We start from the raw sequence: 13,882 nt of genomic DNA, 5'->3' as shown, positions 1-13,882 counted from the left end.
CATACACTAAATTTAATTCAATTAATTAGAATTATATTCTTAGCCATAAAAGCTAAAATAATAGATTTTTATTTTTTTGTAAGTCAATAGCTCTATTGAGATGTGTAAAAACTGCCTCGCTAAAGCAAACCCAAGCCAGTCAGAGACATCCCATTGGCCATAACATGCCATGGCTTGAATTGCTTTCTGAAACACTGAAGGCCTTCCTTGTCCTGGCTCAGAATCAGTTGGTGGGTCCTTAATGCTTTTCCTCTGTCATGTTTCAAGATGCCCTATCAGCTGTACCTCTGTATTTCTTAGTTTTCTTATACCTATTGGCTTATTATAAGCCATTCAAAGCATCCTCAGAAGTAAGGAAGATATAGAATACCTTCATGACATGCTGGTAGGGAAAGATTTCTTAGGGCACACATTGTTATTCACAAAGAAAAAATCATAAATTATATACAACATTGAAATTAAAACTTATGCTCATCCAAAGACACCACTGAAGACATAGAGAAGCTGAAGAGAAAATATTTTCAAAACATATATCTGGACTTTTATCCAGAGTATGTAAAAAAATGCTTACAATTCAATAATAAGAATATAAACAATCTAATTTTAAAATGGGCAAAAGATATGGGGCAGGGGAGGGTGGTTGGGGAAAAGTGGAGACAACTGTGCTTGAATAGCAATAATTTTTTTTTAAATGGGCAAAAGATTTTAAGAGATACTTCACCAAAGATGTATATAAATGGCCAATAAAAAAATCAAAACTTACTACACATCATGGATCATTTTAGAAAACAATATGATAGATTCTTACTAAGTTAAATATATATCTTATGAGCCAGGAATTCCATTTCTAGTATTTATTCAACATATAGGAAAACATATGTCAGAACAAAGACTTTTAATGAATGCTCGAGGCAGCATTACTCATAATAGCCAAAAATGGAAACAATCCAAATGCCCATTGACAAGAGAAGAGACAATATGTGGTATATCCATATAATGAAATACTATCCAGCAATAAAAAGAATAAATTACAGAAACAAAAGAATGAATCTCAACAACAAAAAACATTATGTCACATGAAAGAAGCCTTGTACATAACAGTACATATTAATTGTAATAATTATGAACAGTGCCAGGTGGGCACTTGAAATATCTTGGGGAACACTTTGCAAAGCGTATGGTTGTCTAACTACCATGCTATAGACCTGATACCAATACAAAATAATATTGAATGTGAACTGTAATTTAAAAACAAAATTTTTTAAAAGAGTAGAAAAAGCTCCCTGAAACAGTACATATTACATGATTCCATTTACATAAATATCTAGAACAAGCAAAACTATAGTGAAAAAATATCAAAATAGTGGTTGTCAATGGAGGTAGTAGTTTCATGGATTGACTGGGAAGAGGCATCAGGGAACCTTTAGGAGTTATGGTAATGTTCTGTATCATGACAGGGATTTAAGTTACACAGATGCACACATGCTTCAAAATTCAGAGAGTGTATACTTAGAATTTGTGCATTTCCCCATATGTAAATTTTATAACTTTTAAAATTTATAGTTTAAAAAACACTATTCTCTCACACTGTTTGGAACAGGTGTTGGCAGACTATAGCCTGCCAAAGGCTGAGGTAAGGTCGTATGGTGGAAAGGGCCCAGACTTTAATATGTGGCCAGGCATAACTTTGAGTCTCAGCTCAGCCACTAGGCTATGAATCCTTGGGAAAGTTACTTAACTTCTCTGTTTCCTTAGCTGTACAAAGGAGACAGATGTAATAAAGGGCACAACATGTAATAAGTGCTCCATTAATGGTACCAAATAATAAACTGACATTTGAGATGACTTCAGGTCACTGGGCCAAAGGTGGCATCATTGCACACCTCCTGGATACTATTCCATCCAATGTGTTAGCCTACTGAGGGTTGTATATGAATATTCCCTGGGATATTTGTATTTTCTTAAGGTACCCTAAAGATTAAAACCTTACAATAATAACCCCTCGCCCTCCCAAGGAGTAAATGAATGAATAGTTGGAACAATGCTTGGCTGATTGTCTCTCAGTTCCCTGAGCTACACTCACCTCAGGACCTGTACCTTCTTCATAGGAGCGAATGCTGAAGACCATGCCTTCAAATGTGTGGTCCATCCGCAGGACAGCCAAAGCTAGGCTGGCCACTGTCAGATTTGCTGTCCTCCCAAAAAATTCCATCTTGTGACCAGCACGCTTGATTATCCTCAGAATTCTGCAAGGAACCACAGGTAGAGAAGAGCATGCCTACCTTTTTAATGTAAAAACTGATCTTATTTACAAGATTTCCTCAATGTGAAACTTTTGAGTTTTAATCACTATCTTTGTTTGTTTGTTTGTTTAGGAATTATTAGATAAGAGCACTTGCTTTGGAGTCAGACAGACTGAGGTCTAAATCTTGGCTCCTCTAATTTCTAACTATGTGGGCAAATAAAATAACCTCATTGAGCTTACATTTTTCTCACCTACAAAGTCAGAAGAAATACTCGCACTCTTCTCAAAAGATTGTTTAAAAGGTTAAATAAAACTATTGTATGTAAAGTCAGATCCTGCAGGGTCTGATGGACCAAGAAATTTGGACTTTATTCTACATGTAACAGAAAGACACTGAGTGGTTTTAAAAGCAAGAGAATGACATATGATATATACATTAAATGATCATTCTGGCTGGTATATAGAAAATAAACCATAGAGAGGCAAAAGCAGAAGAATGAGACCAGTTTGCAGGTTACTGTGGAAAGTCAGCTGACAGAAATGGAGCTAGGACTAGGGTGGTGGTATAAAGAAAGAAAGAAGTAAATGGAATCCAGGAATATTTAAGGGATTTAAAAATCATGTAATAGATTCCATGCAATTCGTATTAAAATAGCAATGACATATTTCACAGATTTAGAACAAATATTTCAAAAATTTATATGGAGGCATAAATGGCCCCATGTAGCCACAGCCATCTTGAGAAAGAAGAATAAAGTAGGAGGGATCACAATACCTGACATCAAACTATGTTACAAGGCCACTGTTATCAAATCAGTCTGGTACTGGCATATGAATAGACACATAGATCAATGGAACAGAATAGAGAGCCCAGAAATAAACCTCTGTCTCTAATGTCAATTAATATTTTTAAAAGCAGGCAGGAACATACAATGGAGTAAAAATAGCCTCTTAAACAAATGGTATTGGGAGATCTAGACAGCTACATGCAAAAAAATAAATAAATAAAACTTGACCACTAACTTACTCCATACACCAGAATAAACTCAAAATGGATAAAAGACTTAAACATAAGCCATGACACCATAAAAGTCCTAGAGGAAAACATAGGCAGTAAAACCTCAGATATCCCATGTAGCAATATTTTCACTGATACATTCTCTAGGGCAAGGGAAACCAAGGAAGGAATAAACAAATGGGACTACTTGAAATTTAGAATCTTCTTCATGGCTAAAGAAAACATCACGATGAAAAGGGAACCGACCATATGGGAAAACATTTGCCAATGATACCTCAGACAAGGGTTTGATCTCCAAAATATATAAAGTATTCGCACAACTCAATGCCAGGAAGACAGACAATCCAATTGAAAAATGGGCAAAGGACTTTTTTTCCATATAAAAGGATTCTCAGCATCACTAGCCATCAGAAAGATGCAAATTACAACTACAATGAGGTACCACCTCACATCATTCAGGATAGGCATCATTAACAAATCAACAAACAACAAGTGCTGTCAAGGATGCAGAGAAAAGGGAACCCCAATGCACCGTTGGTGGGAATGCAGACTGGTGCAGCCATTGTGGAAAACAATATGGAATTTCCTCAAAAGACTAAAAATGGAACTGCCTTTTGATCTAGCAATTTCAGTGCTGGGATTATGCCCCAAGAATCCCAAAACACCAATTCAAAAGAACCTATGCACCCCAATGTTCATAGCAACACAATTTATAATAGCCAAGTGCTGGAAGTAACCTAAGTGCTCATCAGTAAATGAGTGGATCAAAAAACTATGGTACATTTACACAATGGAATACTATGCAGCAGAAACAAAGAAGGAACCCCTACCCTTCGTGACAGCATGGATGGAACTGGAGAACATTATGCTAAGTGAAATAAGCCAGGGGGTGAAAGACAAATACCATATGATCTCACCTATAGGTGGAGCCTAATGAACAAAACAAATGAGCAAAATAGAACTAGAGGCATGGAAACAAGGAACAGACTGACAGGGACCAGAGGGGAGGGGGGAGGGATATAAGGGAGGCAAGGAGGGGAAGGGCCTAGTTAAAGAGTAAGTATAAATGACCCACTGATATGGACAATAGGGTAGGGAATAACTGTGGGAGCAGGGGCAGTGGGCAGGACAGCAGAGAGTAATGAGGGATTATTGGGACAACTGTAACAGAACAATAAAAAATTTAAAAATAAAAAAAAATCATGTACAGTGCCTCATACAAGACTTGATTATTGATTGGCTATAAGGTAGAAGAAGGTAACTAGCCTTACTCTCAAGTGTTTTTTTTTGTTTGTTTGTTTGTTTGAACACTTGGTGGATGTATTTTATAGAAATGGGGAACACTGGGGAAGAACCAGCACTGAGTCAATAGGTCAGAAGTTTGGTTTGGGGTAATTATTTATTTAGAAAGTCATTCTCTTTAAAGTTCAGTTAAAATTTGAACGCAACCTAAGTGCCCATCAGAAAATGAGGGGATCAAAAAATGGTGGTACATTTACACAATGAAATACTATGCCGCAGAAACAAAGAAGGAATTCCTAGCCTTTGCAACAGCATGGATGGAACTGGAGAGTATCATGCTAAGTGAAATAAGCTAGGCGGTGAAAGACAAATAACATATGATCTCACCTAAAAGTGGAACCTAATGAACAAAACAAACAAGTGAGCAAAATAGAACTAGAGGCATGGAAACAAGGAACAATCTGACAGGGACCAGAAGGTGGGGGGAGGGAATAATGGGGGGGAATGGGAAGGGTCATCAAGGAACATGTATAAAGAACACATGGACAAAGCCTAAGGGGGGTAGGATCGAGAATGGGAGGTGAGGGTGGGTGAGGCGTGGGGGCTTGGTGGGGGGAAAAGGAGACAACTGTAGTTGAACAACAAAAAAATTTGAGTGTATTCTTTTACAACTGAGCTTTCAATGCATAGCTACCTCACATTTAAAATTGGTAATTACTATATGCTAAGAAATTAGTAGCAAATATTCTAAATTTCATGAAATAATTTATTTCCAGAGTATCAGTACTTACTCATTGCTGACTTCATGCAGATCAGATACGGAATTGTTTTGCTTTCCCAAAACAACATCAATTATTTGTAATATAATCTGGGTTAGGTTCATACTTATATCATCACATTGTGAAATATCAGATAATTTAGAAACAATAATCTTTGTTTCTTCTTCATCAAGAGAGGGAGATTCGTTTATCAAATTTAAAATGTGCTTGGCAACATCATCTGCATTCTCTGGACAAACAAAATAGAAACATAAAACCTGCATTACTTAGTTTTGGGCCATGCTAATCTGCTTCCTTCCCTTTAAAAGGTAAAGGCAGTGAAATGGCACTACATACAACATAACAAAGTTTACAGAAGGAAAATGCTGGACCTTAATTTCTACAATAGACGGAGTCTCAGAAAGTAGCACATAAGTCAAGCTTTCATTATATCCTTTTTTAAATATAGCAGAGAAAACTTTTTGTCACTGAAGAATTATCTTACAATTAGATTCTAATTAAGTTAAAACTTTTGAGCATTGGATTGAGTTAAGTAGATCCCACCTGTACTCAAATATCAGTAAACAGTATATATTTTTATAATCAAAGGTGGTGATTGTTTTTTCTACCAAGAACTAGGAGCCCACAGGAAAAAAAAAAAGAAGTAAATATGGACCACATAACAATAAAAAGCAACTTAATTTAGATTTTTCTAGAGAGTAAGAACAATAGATAACTCGCCCACTTTTCTCTTCAGTTTTTGTCATGGAAATTTTCAAACATGCACAAAAGTAGAATAGTTTAATGAATCCTCATGTACCTCATGAATCACCTTACTTCAACAAGTATCATCGAAGAGCTAATCTGATTTTATCTACATTCCCACCTACCTTCTCCCCACCCCAGATTATTTTAAAGCAAATTCCAGATATTCTATCATTTCATCCATAAATTCTTCAGTATGCACCTCTAAAACAAAGGACCTTTGTCATCACGATACTAATATCATATCTTTTAAAGGTTACCAATAATACTCAAAATCATCAAATATCCACCCAGTGCTCAAATGTCCTTGTTTCATAAATGCTTTTTAAAAAGTTTTGTTTGAACCATCATCTACTTTTAAAGTTAAGAGCTTTGTTAAACAAATGCAACAGAAATTAGAGTTTGATTGAGTATAACCCGTATAAAGCTGAGCTCCCTTGTAGTACTCTCCTAGCTTAAAGCACTTATATTCCAGTCCAGTAACCAAAAATATAAAAGAAGGGAAAAGGGTCAAGTCAAGGAAAATGTATAAAGGACCCATGGACAAAGCCAAAGGGGGGAATGATTGAGGGTGGGAGGTGGGGGTGGGTAGGATAGGAGAAAGTGGTGGCGGGAAAATGGAGACAACTGTACTTGAACAATAAAAAAAATTTAAAGAAAATAATTGAAAAATGCAATCTGTTGAGAAAAATTCTGGAGAGATATTGTGCTTATAACCCACTTAACCCCGGTTACATTACAAATAATCAACTCTGCTTGGAAAAACAAAATAACAAAGCATAAGACATCATTCTCATTCTCTCTCTCCCCCCACCTCTCTCTCATTGTTAATGTAAATTAAGAAATCTGCCTAGGCTGCTGTCGCTCAGTGGATTGAGTGCTGGCCTGTAAACCAAAGAGTCACCAGTTTGATTCTCAGCCAGGGCACATGCCTGGGTTGTGGACCAGGTCCCCAGTGGAGGAGCACAAGAGGCAACCACATATTGATGTTTCTCTCCCTCTTTATCCCTCCCTTCCCCTCTCTCTAAAAATAAATAAATAAATAAAATATTTTTTTAAGAAATCTTAACTGAGATCCTCTCAATTTCACCCCCTCTGTGCCTTTAACCATCACTCCGCTCTGCTCAACAATGGCTTACACAGGAACTAAGTGGGCAGAGAGTTTTCTCCGAGATGAAAGAGGGGAGATTGAACAAGGTTGTACTAATTACTTCCAAAATTAATATTTTGTCACTTTTACATCTATCTTATGATCAGTTAAAGAAACTGAGAAAACCGTAAGACTATGGAAGGAAGAGAATTATAGCATGTTCACTCACACATCTTTCCACTGCTATTATTAAATTGTTCAGGTTTTGTTGTAAATGGTATAGCCAGAGCTGTCTACTTGTGGTCATTATTCTTTGGGCTGCAGTGGTGTGACTTCGCTTCATGCAGTTCCTGCTGTGGCAGAATGAAAAATAACAACAGACCACTAGGAGACCACCTATATTGTAGAAAGTAATTGTAGACTTTTCATCTAGAGTTACATGGTTTTTAAATAAAATTTCAGGAAAAATCACACTTGTAAAAATTCTAAGTCCTGAAGCAAAAGCAATAAAAGGAGCCCTCCCTTAATTATTGTCAGATAAATATATTCCCATTCTTAACATAGTTATAATTAATCTGACAGTAATTGCAACAATCAAAACAATAATATTATGTGTTATTTACTGAGCAATTCCTATGAGCCAGTATTGTAGTTCTTGACTGCTGCATAACAATCTACCCCAAAACTTGATGGCTTAACACAACAATTTATTATTATCCCTCATGGTTCTGTGTTTCTACTTGGGTCAGCTGAGCAATTTTCCCTTGGTGTCTCTCATGTAGCTGCAGTCAGATAGCAGCTGCAACTGAAGTCATCTGAAGTATAGACTGGGCTAGAGGTCCAAGATGACCTGCAAGTCCAAGATGGTCTGCTCACATGGCTGGCAGTTGATGGTACCATGGAATGGTCAGCTGGAGCTGTTGTCATTTGGGGGTCATATGGGTCAGTTGACACTGTTCCTGGCACATGATCTCTCCCAGTCGCTTAGGCTCAGTGATATAAGGGATCTGGCTTGTGCTATACTGGAACTACAGATCATTATGTTTTTTTTGGAAGAGCTGCTTGTTAAATATTTTCTAGCACACCACTCTGGGCTTCTTATGACATGGTGTCTGGGTTATCAGACAAAGAATTCCAAATGAGAGCATATCAAGAGAGAGAAATCAGAAAATTTAGTCCTTTAGAAAGTTAGTCCCATAATTGTCACAGTGTCACTACTGCCAAATTCTACTAGGCCAACCAGCCACAAGCCAACCCTAACTTAACTTCCATTTGACAAGGAGGGAATGAATTGATGATGGGCATTTTGCAGAGAAGATACCACAGCAAGATATTATGCATACATTTTCTTATTTAATCATCACAATAACCCTATGTGGTAAGTACTTTATTATTACTCACTTTCTACAGGTTAATAAATTAAGACACAGAATTTCTAACCCAGATTTTAACCCAGCCCTGTTTGATGCCAAAGCTAGTATTTATTCTTCAATATAACTTTTTCTACTACAGCATCTGTGCTTTTGTCCATTTCTCCATGGTGTTGAGGGTTGGAACAGTTCTGTTCTGCAGTTCTGCCTGACATAGCTGGGAATTACATTGTTATATCTCAGTTACACACTATCCTACCCTGGCAGTGGGATGGACACAGACAAGAAATGGTTTTGTGCAAAATTCCAGCCAAATTTATTAGAGTGTAATGCATATTCAATATCACATAAGTAACAAAAACTGAGCACATCAGAGAACCCACAGACCTTTTACATAAGGGTGCCTTTTCTAACTCTGTGATATTAAAAAAATTATCAGAAAAGAATATTTAAGTGCAAAAATGACGAGTTTTCTCCAACCAAGTTATCAAATGCTTGTCAGCAAAATTGAAAGCTAAAGAAAAAGTTGTTTCAATGTGAGTGTAGTTTTTCTTTTATATTGTACCTGTTTTTCATTAAGCTCCTAACTTACAAGGAGAAATGGATTCCCCCAAAGCTAATAAACTTAAAAGGTTATCTTTCAGTTATATATATACTTACAACCACCATCCAATTGTCTTATTCCTCTGCACTATTTTTTACAACATAAGTTCTGACAGTTAATTTTCTAAAAATCTCAACTCAATGCAATGCTTTTGTTGTTATGGTTGTTAAAATTTTCTTCCACAGAAAAAATTCTATTAGCATGTCTAAGAAAAATGTATCACTTTGAAGGAGGGAGGTCAGTGTGAAACCCAGACCTCTCTTGCCGCCCACTCCAAGTTGCAACACTCCCTATTGCCCTGACTCATGATTTCAGATCTAGAAACCATCAGAGCTGTGCTTGCTTTTCTAATTATTCTATATATTCCTTGAAAAGGATATCAAATTTACATCTTCTTTAAGGAAGACAAGCCTGAGAAGTTCACTGCTTCAAGGTAATTCCCTGGCTCTTCTGCAGTGCCTGGAATGCCTGTGCCTCAGCTTCCAAATTTTTGTTGTGAGATAGATCTTCTTTATGCAACAGAGTTATGCCTGACAAGGTGTGTATAAACTGAAACTCTATAAGCAAAAACCCTTATGCATACTTTAAAAACATGGATAAAGAGGGGCTGGACTTTCAGAATGGTGCTGTAAGGAGGGGCTTGTGGAAAAGGTCACCAAGACATCTATTACACTGCTCAAAATGATCAAAGACAATCATTCAAAGTATCTTGAGATTGATGGTAGATCTTACAACAAATTGAGCTGCATATATTCAATAAAATTTACAGAAATTTGATGAGCACAGTGGGAGGCCATAGCATTTGAGCTAGAATTGCACCCATCCCCCACAGCTCTGCCTTGTGGAAGAAATGTTCCAGTGGGCTAGGCAGCCAAGTAGCAGTCACCATCTATTCCAGGTCCCTAGGGTATTAAATAAGAACTATTCTGAGTGGATCTGACAGCCATTGAACATTGGCAGTTCCCATCTTTCTGAATGTGAACTGTAAACAATCCATACTGGGCCATGGCAGCAGCTGAGTGCCAGCAATAAGTCTCCCTTTCTCCCAAATACATATAGAGATCCTGCTCCATAGGGAAGAGTCTGGTGAAGCATCCAGTGAAGTGCATATTCACCGTCACCACCACCCAAGTTTTTGCCCCATAGGGCAGATATTTTTCCCAGAGGAGCAAAGGGTGAAGCCTCAAAGACTGGCAACACTCTGTCCCTGCCAAGGGGACAGACTTTAATTGGATCTGCCCATGGAACAATTTATGCCCCAGAGTTTTGTCAAAAGCAACAGCACAATTACTAGCAATTAGGACACTAACAGCAGAGTGTGATATCAATAGAGACAGACTAGTCAGGAGCTTAAGGGGAGATAAGAGAAAGAGATACTCAAAGAGAAACTAGCTAGAACTACAGCTATCCCTAGTGGTCAGGAATAATGTATACAGGGTGAGAGCTGCATATTCTAAGGAGTAGCATCAGAGGATGCACACTGCAGGGAAACTAGATTACACTGAAGTAGTCTAGCCAATGACTTTATTTTTTTTTACAAAAATAAGAAAATCAATTCTAAAATTCACATAGAATCACAAAAAACATTGAATATCCAAATCAATCTTGAGAAAATAGAACAAAGTCATCACACTCCTTGGTATCAAAATATATTAAAAAGCTACAGAAATCAAAACAGTGTTAAACTAGTGTAAACACAGACATATAGACCAATGGAACAAAAGAATGAGCCCAGTTAGATCAAAGAACAGGTTTGAAGGACACTTGGATGAAGCCAAGGTAGGGAAGGTGTGAGGGGGGAGTTGGGGATGGGTGGGGCAGGGGAGAGTGGTGGCAGGTAAATGGAGACAAATGTATTAGAACAATAAAAATAATTTTAAAGAAAAAAAAAAGAATGAGCCCAGGAATAAATCCGTGCACATACCATCAACTGATCTTCAACAAGGATGCCAAGAATACACAATGAGGAAAGAATGGTTCCTTTAGCAAATGGTGTTGGGAAAACTGGATATCCACATGCAGAAGAATGAAATTGACCCTTATATTATACCACAAACAAAAATAAATTCAAAATGGATTTGACTTAAATGCAAGACCTGAAACTTTAAAACTCCTAGAAGAAAACATAAGGGGAAAGCTTCATGACATTGATCTTTATTATCTGTGATAGAAAGTACAGGCAACAACAAAAATAAACAAGTGGAACAACATTAAATAAAAAGCTTCTGACAGCAAAAGGAACAATCAACAAAATGATCAACCTACATAATTGAAGAAAATATTTGGAAACCATATATATCTGATAATGAGCTAATCTCCAAAATATACAAAGAATTTCCAAAACTCAATAGCAAAATCAAAAACAAATAAATTATTAAAAATGGGCTAAGGACTTGAACAGACATTTTTCAGAAGACACATAGGAGGTCAACAGATATATGAAAAGGTCCCCAAGAGTAGTAATCATCAGGGAGACGCAAATCAAAACAACAATGAGAGCCAGCAGGTGGGTGCCATGTCTGAGACTCTGTCAACCTGGTTCACACTGTGTGCCCCACCCTGGTGATTCCCTGAGACTTGCCCCACCCATCTCAGGACCACCCAAGATGTTTCCACTGGTTTTTCCAAACAAATGGCTTATCCTGGCTCATGTTTCAGATTTTCCTATATTCTCGCAAACAAGCAGCATCTGACCTCAGCATGCCCCATACCTATTACTAAGTGGCCCCAGGCCCAGTACTAGCAGCAGTTGGCCTTGGTTCACAGCTTGGCCTCACCTGGTCACCTCCAAGGCCAGCACAAGTAGCAGCCATCTGCAGATCACTTTTTTGCTTATGCTGGGTGGCCCCAGGCAGAGCAGAGTTTCTGGCTGACCTTGGCCTGTACCTCCTGGGAGGCCCCAGTGGACAGCTTCAGACCACAGTGAAGCGCCACCACCCAACTACCTCCACAAGTGACACACTCAAGGGGCAGACAAAGTGGGTACCAGAGCCCTGCTGAAGTAAGTCCTGCTCTGTGAGGTGGGTCCCTGAACAGCTGATCCTCCACAGTGGTCAGAGGTCAGTGGTCAGTGGTCACAGCCAGTTTTTGCAGCTGATCAGCCCAGGTAAATCCCTCTCATTGACCTGTCAATGGCAATCAAAGTCAAACTATAACAGGAGGGTGTAAACAGCCCATATGGGGAGTACGCTCAAGTACCCAGCTGTGCCACTGGACCTCACAGGGCACCTACTACATGAGGCCATCCTACCAAACCCTAGAGACATAGCAGTTCTCCCTAATACATAGAAACCAACACAGGGAAGCTGCAAAAATGAGAAGACAAAGAAATATGGTCCAAATGAAAGAACAGACCAAAACTCAAAAAAAAAAAAAAAGAACTAAATAAAATGGAGACAAGCAAGCTACTAGAAGCAGAATTAAAACACTGGTTATAAGGGTGCTCAATGAAATCAGGGAGAACCTCAACAGTATAAAAAAGAACCAGTCAGAAATGAAGGATACAACCTATAGGTGGAACGTAATCAGCAAAGCAAGCCAGCAAGGAAAGTATGACCAGCAACATTGAAAGAAAGAAGAAACTGACAGAGACAGGAGGGAGGGAGGGGGGGTAGCAGGGAGGGGAAGGGGAAGGGCCAGATCAAGGAAGAGGTGTGAAGAACACATGGACAAAGCCAAGGTGGGGAAAGATTGACAGGGGAGGTGGGGTGGGTGGAGCAGAGGAAAGTGGTGGCAGGTAAATGGATACCAATGGAGACAAAAGAGAACTTAAAAGCAGCAATAGAAAGGCAGTTATCTACAAAAATTTTTTTAAAGAATACTAAAAAACAAAAAAGAAATGAAGGATACACAACTAAAATTAAGAATAATTTACAGAGAATCAAGAGGAAAGTGGAGGAAGCTGAGAATCAAATCAGCAATTCGGAATATAAGGAAGCAAAAAACAACCAATCAAAACAGCAAGAAGAAAAAAGAATCCAAAATATGAGCCTAGTGTAATGAGTCTCTGGGACAACTTTAATTGCACCAACATTCACAACATGGGGGTGCCAGAAAAAGAAGACAGAGAGAAAGAAATAAAAAACCTATTTGAGCCCTGGTTGGTGTGGCTCAGTGGATTGAGCACCAGCCTGTGAACCAAAAGGTCGCTGATTCGATTCCCAATGTAGGGCACAGGCCTGGGTTGCAGACCTGGTCCCCAGCAGGGGGTGCGTGAAATGCAACCACATGTTGATGTTTCTCTCCCTCTCTTTCATCCTCTCTTCCCCTCTCTAAAATAAATAAATAAAATATTTACAAAATAAAAAAATAAAAACCTATTGAAAAAATGACAGACAACTTCCCTAGCTTGGTGAAGGAAAAAGGCACAGAAATGTCCCAAACAAATGAACCCTAAGAGGCCCACACCAAGACACATCATAATTAAAATACCAAAGGTTAAAGACAAAAAAGAATCTTAAGAGCAGCAAGAGAAAGGCAGTTAGTTATCTACAAGGAAGCTCCCATAAGACTGTCAGATGATTTCTCAACAGCAACTTTGCAGGCCAGAAGGGAATGGCAAGAAATATTCAATGTGATGAAAAGCAAGGGCCTACAACCAAGATTACTCTCCCTAGCAAAGCTACCATTTAGAATCAAAGGACAGATAAAGAGAGTCCTAGACAAGAAAAATCTGAAGTAGTTCATCACCAGTATTATATGAAATGTTAAAGGGTCTTCTCTAAGAAAAAGAAAAAAAAGATTAAAAAATATTAACAATAAAATGGCAATAAATACATATCTATCAACAA

The 13,882-nt window shown here is 38.1% G+C and overlaps 1 protein-coding gene across 1 annotated transcript in view; it reads right to left on the bottom strand.

The window, feature by feature from the left end:
• ADGRG4 (adhesion G protein-coupled receptor G4) overlaps nucleotides 1-13,882 on the bottom strand; it is a 140,558-nt gene that overhangs the window by 62,900 nt on the left and 63,776 nt on the right. Inside the window, 2 exon segments of the mRNA XM_054579593.1 lie at nucleotides 2,084-2,246; nucleotides 5,297-5,513. Coding sequence (XP_054435568.1) covers nucleotides 2,084-2,246; nucleotides 5,297-5,513 — 380 coding nt within the window.

This window comes from Pteronotus mesoamericanus, unplaced genomic scaffold (assembly GCF_021234165.1).
Source record: "Pteronotus mesoamericanus isolate MK-2021 breed Mesoamerican mustached bat unplaced genomic scaffold, CSHL_Meso_final contig_55, whole genome shotgun sequence".
Classification (NCBI taxonomy): Eukaryota; Metazoa; Chordata; class Mammalia; order Chiroptera; family Mormoopidae; genus Pteronotus; species Pteronotus mesoamericanus.
Note: the sequence above shows the minus strand (reverse complement) of the source record. Positions and strands in the feature narration are given on the sequence as shown.